The sequence below is a fragment of the Apteryx rowi genome, unplaced genomic scaffold (genome assembly GCF_003343035.1).
Source record: "Apteryx rowi isolate R43461 unplaced genomic scaffold, aptRow1 scaffold_33, whole genome shotgun sequence".
NCBI classification, from domain to species: domain Eukaryota; kingdom Metazoa; phylum Chordata; class Aves; order Apterygiformes; family Apterygidae; genus Apteryx; species Apteryx rowi.
This window is the reverse complement of record NW_020449752.1, coordinates 3,322,634-3,334,658: the sequence shown is the minus strand read 5'-3', so window position 1 is coordinate 3,334,658 and position 12,025 is coordinate 3,322,634. Positions and strand designations below refer to the sequence as shown.

General features: G+C 42.3%; 1 protein-coding gene across 1 annotated transcript in view; it reads right to left on the bottom strand.

Annotated features, from left to right (window-relative positions):
* ARHGAP32 (Rho GTPase activating protein 32) overlaps nucleotides 1-12,025 on the bottom strand; it is a 184,609-nt gene that overhangs the window by 79,922 nt on the left and 92,662 nt on the right. The window contains exons 7-9 of the mRNA XM_026071774.1: nucleotides 4,666-4,803; nucleotides 2,469-2,561; nucleotides 648-770 (exon numbers count right to left, since the gene is read on the bottom strand). Of these exons, the coding sequence (XP_025927559.1) occupies nucleotides 648-770; nucleotides 2,469-2,561; nucleotides 4,666-4,803 (354 nt within the window). The remainder of the gene's footprint in view (nucleotides 1-647; nucleotides 771-2,468; nucleotides 2,562-4,665; nucleotides 4,804-12,025) is intronic.

Here is a 12,025-nt window from a genome sequence, read left to right as displayed (position 1 = left end):
ACATTGCACATAAGCAAACAATCAGAGCATAAAACACTGCTTTCTGGGTAGGAGAGACAAGAGAGCCAGATATTCAAGAGATTCCAGGGCCTGATCTTTAATGACTTTGCTTCAGAGCAGCTCCTATTCTGCATCTAGTAAGATTTTCAGAACAGCTTTGAATCATCACCTACCCTTTAAGCACTACATTCTTTGATAATCTGGTTCTTTACTCTTTCCGGGAGCAGAAGCGCTTAAAAATGGTTTTAGACATGCACTCACTCACAGGAGCACAGGTTGTGTAAAACTGGCCAATGAATAATTAAATTGGCATGTGTCCACATACACACATATGTACAGCGTCTTCCTGAACAGATTTAACATACTTTTAATACACTGTACAATATGAGCTATGCAGGGTCTGCTGCTGCTCAGAGACCAGGCTAGAATACCTGGCGGTATCGGTTTAATCAGAAGATACTAATGCCAAGTAAAGCTATATTTTAAAGATGACTGAACTCCTCTATCCAATCCAGTGAAGTGTATTTATCTGAGTCTTCTAAGCTTCATCACACAAAACATTCTGAAAGTGCATGAATATATTTCTGATGCACACACACATACTACACTCTTCTGCATATGGCAACAAGGAATGTTTTATTATTTACCTCAAAGGACAGTTCATCTGCTGCCTGAGCAATATATCTCTTAATAACGTGGGCAGCAGCGATAGCAGGAACATTAATGGATGATTCCTCATGGACTAGCAGGTGATTCCCCTTGTTATCAATCTGAAACAAAGAGCACAGGAGATTGTGAGGCAGCTGAGGACAAGTGGCTCTGAGGATGCATTTTACTGGTGYTCTTACACGGCAGAGATTTCAAGCTGATTCGCAGGGACAGCACAGCTTGGGGGCCCCCTGAAAGGAACAGCACGCAGAGACATTGTACGGCACAGCATATATAGAAAGAAAGAGGAAGGACAACTCAAAGTGCTTCTCAGAAGGTCATATGTCCCCATCCACCTAACTGATAAGAAAAATGCTGTATTTTTGCATCTTTGTGTACAAAGTAACATGACAGTGAATGTTTACACCTCCCTTTAACGCTGAATTGTATTGTTTTTCTTCAAGTACTTAAAATGACAATATAAAAAATAACTATAMAAAACCTCTCTGCAGAGAGTAGTTAATGCTCAGAGAGATTCACTGAGGTAACAAGAAGATGATGTGAAACTGAAAACGAGCTTCACTTTCACCTTTCTCCCACCTTTTTATTTGTTTTTTTAAGAGAACATGGTTCGCACACTTTGCTACAGTCATCAACCTGCTTTCAAAAATCCTGGATTTTTGTGTTCATGTGAAATTTTGGTAAGATACTCATGTTAATCTGGAGAATTCAAATTGTATTGCAGCAAATTCACTGGCATGTGCAATTGCTTTGCTGTAATCTCTACGTTCACTGTGTTGCTGTAAATTCTGCAGTTTCATTTGCCTCTGTAAACTTCCCTTCTACCTTTTTGCTGAGAAGGTTTCCAAGATTTGTCTCACTCCAACGGATTTTAGGGTGGGGAGCACGTCAGTGGGGAAAATGGCAGGAAAAAGCACTCAATCCATATCAGGAGCATTTAAAGAAGCTTTGCAACAGTCTAACAACAGCTCTTTCTATTCCTGGTGTAATGCACCGATGTCATCAGGCATTGGGAAGACGCACACATTTCTGCCCAGACTAAGCAGTAACTGCGCTGCTGACCAAGACGGCAGGTGGCCTCATCACTCAGCCCCATTCTTCCTGCACTCTGCCCAACAAGGTCTATTGTTTAAGATGGTACAAGACCATTAATAGAGCAACCGAAGCTACAGCTGCAATTCACAATATACAAACAGTACCGCTGCAGGCACAACACGGGCTCTGTTGAACGGTTTAACTAACAGCGATGGCAAATGGGAGCAGATAATATTTCTTGTTTCTATGAAGCAATTACAAGGAAAAATAAAAAACAGGGCAGACTAACACCATAAGGGAGTCAGCTCCACTGGTTTTAGAAACTTGCCACACTTGCAATATTCCCCTGCCAAAAAAAGAGCATAGGATTGTGTGCATTTCCTGCAACCTATTACTTGGAGACCTCAGCCATGGACTAGATTTGTCCAGGTGTCCATCAAGCCAATCATTGCTTCACTAGACTTGCCACCTTCTTTTCCTTTGTGAACATCAGAAGAATGGCAAATTTCTGGTGACAAAATCCAAGCAAGAGGAGAAAAAAGCTCCTATATTCTGAACATGGGATCTGATTCTGTTTGCTCTGTACCTTTTGTGGCCATCTGCATGTCTACAACAGGAAAATAAAGCTTTCGGGGTGAGATTTCAGTGGCAACAACAGATCTGGAAGGATTATACCTCTCTGCAAAGATAGAAGAAGGAGCACGTGCACCTTGCTCTGCTGGCAAGGGTCAGGCAACAGAACAATCTTGAGCTTCAAACTGTACCTCCATCCATGTGAGGGCTGGCCCACAGTTTATCTTGTTGCCTGCGATGGCTGAGAGACGTGACAGGTAAGCCATCAGCATCTGGGTGACAAGCTGGAACAGAAAAGAAAGAGCACACAGAGTTTTTCAAATGACACGTCATAGTTTGGAGACGCTTCTTCAAAACTACCACAGATTATCCGTTGGTATAGTTATAGAAATATATTCCCTTTTGCAAGGATATTTGTCATTTGGAGAAGGAGGGTGAACTGCATACAGTGTTGCAATAATTATGCAAAAAATGTTTAAAGAAGCAGTTCCCTGTGAAGGTAATAATGTCATTCTCATTAAGATATGTAGATTTTTAGTAATTTTCCTTGTCAAGGGACCTTAAATCTAAAGCCCTCCTCTCATCATGAATTTCCCATACAAACAAATCATTTATATTACGACTATCAAACACATCTGAGAACCATTTACTGAAACAAAACACAGGCTGCCATTTTCATCCACTTGTAAACACTTAAGAATGTGGCACCTCAAATTGGCCCCTTGGCAAAAGAGTAATATTTAAAACAATAGAAGAGGGTTTTAAAAATACACTTAGCAATGTCTCTTCTACAACAGTAAACTTGCTTTAATAAAAAGGAACCTACTGAGGTCTTTCCAAAGCTTCACTGACAACATTACAAAGCAGCATTGCAGCCCAGAGTCTGCAGGACTGTTTGAAACACTTCTTCTCAAACACTTGTTCAAATTTGGTCAATTCGAAACAAAAAATATAGCATGTGAGACACCAGACAGCTGCAGAATTACATTTCACAGAGCACTAGAGATGTTTGAGATCTCTACATCTTCTGTGCTTCCAGATATAATACAAATATTCAGCCTTATGCTATAAAGTACATACTAAATATATTTGATCAGCTGTGCAAATGCAGATTTAAGAGGCAGGAATGCCTAAAATAAAATTWAAAAAAAATGAACTGAGGAACTAATTATCCTGAATTTCTTCTAATTTACRCAATTAACAACTTTAAATTCTCTTCAGAAATAACCTACACTGAACACAAAGCAACTAATAAATCACATTCTCTGATGAGCTACGGGACAGCATTATCGACTCTCTGTATCCAATGGCAAAAGCTCTGTAGACCTCAGCAGGGCACCGATTTCAGCCTCTGTGTGTTGTCCTAAAGGAATCAATCCTCATCCAGTCGGCACTGAGCACAGATCCTGATTTATAGATCCTGGATGGATTCTGCTTTGAATGTCTGGAATGGCCTCAATTTTCCGATCTCCCCTTTTCAGCTACACGTCTTGTGAGCAAGCAACATTAGCCTTTCATCACAGCATGTCAAGATTTTTCTGTGTTTGCGCTTGATAGTAGGGGGCAAACATGCAACTGCAGGGCCCGGAGATAAGTGACCTGCGAAATGAAGCAACGGGCACTGTCCGTCACTGCGAGGTCTAACAGAGGCTGTTTTGTTATGCTCTACTGGCTCAGATAACCTTCTGCAGCCACACGTTACACTGCTTCCCTCTCCCTGTCTTCCAAAATGATGCAGTGAAGATGCACCTGCTGCTTCCCTGAAGATCATTGTGGACATGAATAAATCCTCCAAATCATCAACAGCAAAGAAGCTCAAAGAACTCTAACCACATTCCAGGTGAAGATGATTTGACAAGAAAGGACAACTACCTCGTATTCATTGAGGAAAAACACCCTTTAATCTTTTTAAAGACCTTTTAAAGATTACACTAATGCCAAAGCTCTCARAACCAAACTTCAGTAACTTTCAGTGTATAAATATTCCAAATGGCATTTCCTCTTGCAGTGCTGCAGTCCCTGAGCACACTGATTTCCTAGGAATGTGAAGTTGCTAAGAACAACTCAGCAAACATCCCCATCATCAAAAAGGTTTCCAACGACATAACAAAACTCTTATCTAAGGTACTGACAACAGAGCTTCTTTCTTGATACTCTCCATAACCATCTCAAATTCAGTAACACATTAATTGATATGACCTGGCAGGGCATTTCTGTTTAAACCACTGAAATTAAGAGTAGAAAACACTTACTGATCTTATTATTTCTAATCACTTTCCAAATCTAACCCTGGACACATTAAAACTACTTTGTACATCTTTGGAAAATATCTTCCATCCACTTGCTGGTGACTCTGTGCTTTAACTGTTTATTGAGCTAATAATTTACCTCTGGACTGTCCTTCAGGGCATCGGAGCGGGGTAGCTCTGACAGCTGGGAGAAACGTCGGTCATAAATACATAGGTGAAGATGTTTATCAAGTACTCTGAAGTCTTCATAACTCCGCTTCACAATCCAGCTCCTCCCCTGCATAAACACAAAACAGCATCACATTTTTATAAACTTTTCACCAATTCTGTTTAGCTGAGAAAAATGACAATTCTTGCAGAAGTAACAGACAGATCTGGCAATCTTCCTGTGCAAAACATGCAAGAGTGATGAAAGTGCCTCAATAATATTTTTGTGTTTTAATTTGTAGACAGCTATTCACACTCAACCCAGCTGTTATTGCTCCTGCTTCAATTATGTAACACTAGGTCTGGATGTGGCCCGGCAGCTATAAAAGGAGAACTATCCAAAACTTTTAAGTTCTAACTGTCTTGCAAAGATCTTGTTGCATTTTCATTCACAAGGTATCTGTGCACAAACATAAATTATAAAACGGTTGTATAAATAGCTTGAAGTTAGTTTCTGCATAGATAGAAGAATACACAAACAAGGGATCTGCAGGCAAGACCGGAGCTTGCAATATTTCTGTCAGACTCTCCAGGCTAATCTTCAGCTGAAGTCGAAAAAACCCCCCACAAAACCCTATGATGAATAACACTAGCTGAAGATTTACTCCTGAGAGCATATCACTTGCCCAATTAAAAATATTGACAAGATACAAACTGCTTCAGGGGATAGGGAAGAGACCATGGCAGCACAGCATAGTTTACACTGTGAGGCCTTTAATATCTAATGACTACTTCTAAATGCTTCAGGGCCTATTACAGTCAATAAAAACTGCTGTAATAATGCAGCAGTTCACAGGTCAAAGCACTTGATGAACAGTTATTAATCTACTCAGCGCTCCCATGCAGTCCCTAAGACGATACTTAGCAGTGACCATGGACCTCCACAAAGCTTCCCCATCCTCTATTTCAAGTGCAAAGGGCTTCTTCAATCTTTCTTTCCTCAAAATAGCAGCACGGCCATATTTAAGAAAAAAGCGCATCTCTGTCAGCAGCACGSACTCTGCTTCACACGCCACATACGGCGCTCTCTCCCCGGGGAGCCGAGGAGAAAAGCAAGGGAGCAGGCGGCCCGTAGGACGGCGGGTGCCACAGCGCAGCAACGCAAGGCCTGAGGCTCGGCAGGGGAAGGCACTGAACTGCTCCAGGTCACACAGCGACTCCAAGCTGGGGCCAAGGATTACAACCGAAAAGCGATGCCTGGCAGCCGGTGCAGAAAACGGCGAAACGCATGGTGTAAGAGGCGACAGCACAATTTCAGTTTTCACTAGATAAACTAATTAACTGTAAAACGTGTTCACGGCTCTGCCGTGAGCGGCTGACAGAACCGCAGCTGGGGGCTGCTGGCCCCGATGCCCTCTTCACCCGAGCTACAAAAGCATGGCCTGCTCCGACTTCCCACTCACCTTCTGCTTTATTCGGCTCTATTTTATTCACCAGCAAGGTTCTAAGTATCACTTTTATATTAATATCTAAAGCTTATATGGCAACTGTAAATGTAAATCCTATAAGCTACTAGGTATTTAGCTACTTAGATACAAGCTAGTACTAGCTATATTCTGTCAAATTAATTTAAGACAACTCCAGGCTGTACACTGTGCCCATAAACTCTACGTTCATATCACAAGAAATCATCTATATTTCACAAGCCTAAAGAAAAGGGATTAGCTTCTTTTAGGAGACACAAGCTTTGCAATAACCATCAGTTATGTCATTTTATTTTTAGTCTGCAGGAGAAAAACAAAAAGAGGAGTGCCAATCTATTTATCTTCTAAAAGAGAAAAGCCTTTCCTATTTCTTTATCTTTTGCAATTAAGTGGCTCTTGCTGTCTTGTTAAGTTGCCACTGTGACCTTCAGCTGAGCAGGATTTAGCCACCACTGTAAGAAACAACAGAGCAAGAAATCACTGCGCTCCTTTATTTGCTCTACCTGCTGCATCTAAGAGGACGTTTCAATACCATCTCATATGCCACCCAAGCACAGAACAAATCTCTGTCAAATCATCATAATGCTGTCACTAATGACGATTCTTCCACGATATCTTGATCCGAAATGCTGGGTAGTTACAGATACGTGGTCTCTCTCCATCACAAAGCAAGACAGTAAGAGAGAAATTTACAGGACAGGAATAGCTGGGTCAGCAGACTCCTGCTCTGGGGCAGGGTGTGTAGGCCGAGCTGTGGAAAGCGTAGCTTATTTAGACAGCGTTTTACTGGCTCCTATGCGATCACAGTAAGCAGGCTCCTGAGAGTTGCTAAGGAACCTGCCTGGGGAGCGGGGCCAGCCTGCCTGGCAGCAGCAGCGGCACGCTGAGCGCCGGCCCGGCGGCTGCAGCCTGCTGCCCCGCAGCCACCGCTTCTTTTCCTTGCAGCTGCTAAGCGACCCACTGCGCCGGCCCTGCCGAAGCCACGCGGCAGCAACCTGCAGAGCAGGGCGCCGTGCACGCCTGGGGGCCGCAGCCCCTCCTGGCCCTTTGCGGCAAGTCGCCCCGCGCCTGAAATCGCCGCCCTCGGCTTCACACTCTCCTGCAAACCCTTCGCAAGGCTCTCGCACAAATGGGACTGACATTCTTCACTCCCATTCAGAAGAACAGTACTCTCGACGTGTAAATACCAAAGACCGTTTCAAGTGCAATAATACAGATTTTACCAATACCCTAAATGCAAATATTTCCTCAAACTCTACCGTTTTAAGTGTGGAATAAATAATAAAAAGGAAGCATGCATGCTTTTGGTTATTTTAACAGTGTTAAGCTAAGCTTTTGCAGAACTGGAGCTTAGGTGATAAATTTTTAAGCAAAAAGTAAGACAGCCCCATTTACACGGGATGCAACTAACTTCACGAGAAGGAATCACTGCAGCAGTCTAGGAAGGAACCGGACAATATTTAGCGCCTCCACTCAAATCTCCAGTACAAATCATAACAAAGTAAATTCTAACTCCTCTCAGCTAGTTTTCCAGAGTTGCATAGCAGAAGCAGCAGAAGCAACAATGACCTCATGCAATATTAAAAATATTACACTGTTTCACTATAGCGATATAAAAATTGTACATCTTATCCCCGTTTCCTGAAGAATTCTGAAGTGCCAGAAGGGTTTTGCAAAAGCTTTTACTTTTTTTTTTTTTTTTGAGAGTTAATAAAATAGCAGAAAAAGGAAGTTACAACTAAGTCAACCTCATTTTGTCAAGTTCATGTTTGCAACTATGTGTTTTATAGCAAAGCTAAACATTACGAGTGCCTCATGCACATAATATCCATAAAGCAAAAACGCCTCCTTCTCACTGTTAACCATTTCCATAAATTGTTGCTCAATATCAGTTTTTGCTCAGCCTCTAGTTTTCCCATTGCCAGCTTTCATTATCGAATTTCCTTGCTTTAATAACCGATGCTCCTGATTTAGACAAGCATGTGCTAAAGTCCCATTAATTTCAATAGTACATAAGGATACAGGTAAAGTTAAGCACACGGTCAAGTGATTTCCTGAATTCAGACCTTCGGTTACAAACTTGAGAAAGACAAATTTCATACAGATAAAAAACTCAAGTCCCAAATGAAAATTTCAATAATGCCACAATATAAACTGTCTTTAAAAAAAAATTGATCACCAATCAAAGAAAAAAAAAAATACCAAAATCTCTTAACGAAAGCCAAAATATTTTTTGGAATTTCATTTAACAGAAGTGTTCACAATGACAAGCATCACAATCATGGAATCTTTCAAAAAACAGAAAATCTGGATTTGTTCCCACTCTTATTGCAATCTCATCTTCCATTTTCCCTCACTTTAGCAAGCTGCGTGGGATTGAACATATCATGAAAGACTGGTGAGATTTCAGCACGTTGCACAGAGCTTCTTCCTTCTTTCCCATTATCAAAGCAAGAAGAAATGTCATGCTAAAAAGATGATTAGCGGTTACTGAACTGATGATTTAATTTCCACCGAGCCAGAGATTTAAACAGTCCATTAGTAAAAACGATTATACTGCGATCCCGGAGCATGAAAAGCTGCCCCGGCTGCACGTCACAGGAGACGGATTCAGAACCACAGCTCCACGGCCAATATTTTTAGCTCTGCCTAGGGAGGACGACACGCGGCCACACCAGGGGAAGCTGAATACTCCCTTCAAGCCAGCTCCCTCGGTGATACTTTGGCTGAGCAGCAGTTTCTCTCCCTGTTCCCCTTCTTCCCAAGCCCCAAACACATAGCAGGAGAGTTGCAGCTTAGCGATRGCTTGTTTCATTACTAGCAGAACGACACTACTTATTGCAGCACTGTTTGCTTATTGTTGGACGGGGAAAAGCAAATGGAAGAGGAAGGCTTTTTTAAACATCCTCTCCATTTTCATTCCCATAGTTAAAAAAAGCACCTCTGCTCCATCATTTCTTAAACCGCTCAACTGACCACTGCAAAAAGCTTACTCATTTCCAAGAGGGGCTCCCATAAGCTCARGGTCAATTACATACAGGAATACTTTTGTGTGGACTTAATTGTTTTCACTCGGGATCTGGCAAGAAGCAGCGCTTCTCCCGTTGGGAACAGCCACTGGCTGACTCGCAGGCACCCAGCTAACRCAAGAGAAGTGAATGGGTTTGTCTSTTATCAGTAATTGCRATAGGATTAATTAAGAAAACAGATATGCGCAAGTTGTATAATAAAGATTTACAAATCTCCTCTCCCCATTATGTAAGAAGTAGTAAAATATTTTGTTTCCAGCTAAATCTGTCGAAATCCGTGCAGAGAGGACTCCGTTTTTGTCCATCAGTGCATCTTCAAGGCAGACAGGGTGCTACTGAGTTCCATCACGCACAACTTTCCTGTCCCACGGTCTGAGCATGTTTTCTCTGTAGCACCTATGATTTATTTATTTTAAGACAGGGATAGACCTTTCTTTTCTGGTTCAAAAGCTCAGTTCCTGAGAGAAATCAGATGGATGCTCTCATGAACCTTACCAGTCCACATGGAGATCGAGAGCAGAAAATGAGATGAAAGTATATAGCAAAAGTCACTTCAGTTTGACCCTACAGTAAGAAAATACTGAGTATWAAATAGCTGGAAAAATGCCAGCATCCACCAGGAGAGTTTAACTCTGCCATGTGGGTGACTTTTACAGCTGTCTGGGTCTTAGGTTCTGTATGTTATTCTAGCATGACCCTTCAGCCCTTTTTTATTACAAATCACACTGGAAAATGGCTTAGAAATTTAGTCAAAACAGAGAACAGGCCTGATAAAATCCACCACTTACAGTTTACCCAGGAAGTGTTTTTAGCTGGTGCTGTAGGTGGATTTATCTAGGCTTAAGTCTGTTTACCAAAATGTTTCGGATGATTTCATGCCTTCTGGTGTATTATTACGACTTTAGGGAAATTATAAAACTTTAAAACTTGAAGGGAGTTTGCACTAAAGCAAAATAAGGCTACTTTACCTCTGAATGAAAGTATTCACTCAGCAGTTCAAGGCGTTTTGGCTAGCACACTTCCAGTTCGCACCTTGAGGGCACGGACAGATGCTCGCTTTCACGGCTCCTGGTGCTACCCCTCGGCAGCAGYTCCCCCCCTTCCCCACGCCATAGGGCAGGGACCACTTGCAGCAGGGTCCTTCCTGAAGCTGCAAGACAACTGCGTTAGCTTAACTCCACTGGGGAATGCAGGCGGAGTTCGCTGGCAGAGCGGGGCAGCGATGAGCGCTGGGGGCAATAACATCCATAGCCAGTCCAGCTAGATCAAGAAGATGATGTGTGTTCGCTTCTGGAGCTGCCTTGGCTTAGAAGATACTGTTAACGGCTTGTAGCTTGATTCCCATTCTGCTGTCAGGCAGCTGCACATACTTATGTTGAGAAGAAAAAATATATATGGGGAGGAGGGAGCTTTAAATAAGGTGAGAATGATGGCAATACTAAAACTTCAGGCCTCCACCTGGAATCACAGGAAACGGCCGCATGAGAGAACGAAACCGCCACAAGAAGGGAACGTGCAGATGGTTAGACTGCGAGAGGCAGAAGGCGCAGGAGAACGTTGGAGTAGTTCTGAGGTGAATCCTTAATAGCCTTTTTCCACAGGAGAAATTAATCTCTTTAATATTAATTAACAGTTTATTATTAATTAATTGCAATCAGCAGGAAAATAATTTTAATGGAAATCACTGCACTTCCTCTTTTCTCCCTAAAAATTAGACTTCCTTGTTCTCCCTGATTCCAGTTACAGCCAGTAAGGAATTACACTCGAAACCCCCGAGGGCACTCCAGGCTGCCCCAGACCTGCTCTGAATGCCAGCAGTGTTACTCCTGCGCGTCCTAACCGATTTGGGGAACACACCACGATCAGATATATGTAGATTTCTGGGTGTTACGTTGAAATGAGCCATGACCTTCTGGTGGTTTCTCCATTTCTCTCCATGGAGAAACCATCACTAAAAATGAGAAGCTTTGCCAGAAGCATCCAGACAGCAGCCAAAAATTTGGCTCAGGCTTTGGTGGTGGCAATTCGTTTGCACAGGTACAGAGAAACAAGGGCATGCTAAGAGGACCTAACGCAAGCACACTATGCACACGGCATTTAAAACCATAACAACCATTCTTCCCCCCAACAAGCCTATTTCTAAATGGCAGGCAGGCAGAGACCGAGTGCTCTTGGAACTTGAAACAGGATTTACATCTCTCAACATCTGAATGAAATTCCCTTCTCCCCCTAAATGTTATAATTTAAACAATTCAGTATCAATCATCTCTTTAGTAAAATTATACAGTAGGAGCAACGGGTCACAGCGCGAGGCAGGGGCTGGGGGCCGCAGCGTGGGGCACTGCTTTTCTACACTTCACAAAATTGAAGCCATAACCCACCGGGAGCTTACAGCCACAAAGGAAATACTTCAAAGCCGCTAACAAGACCAACTGCCAAGTAACGGCAACTAAAATTCTGCCATCCTACAGGTAGCAAGACAAGGAATAAATTCATAAGTATTTTACAGAAGCTTATATGGATATTTTCAATGCACATATTTAAATATAATAACGTCTTTTCCCTGCCTGCGCCCCGCATGCGCTATAATCTACTCAGCACTTAACCACAGAGAAAAAGCAATGTTTCAGGAAAGTAAGCAAGCAGGACTGTCCTTTAAAACAAAACAAAACAAACAAACAAAAACTCTGAAAATGACTTGCCTGAGGTTAGTAAAACAAAACAGAACAGAACTTGGAAAATGACTTGCCTGAGGTTAGCTACAGAGACAGGAGCTTAGACAGATATAGAACTCAATTTTCTTGAGCCTTGCTGCTTGGGCACATCACTGAACAAACAG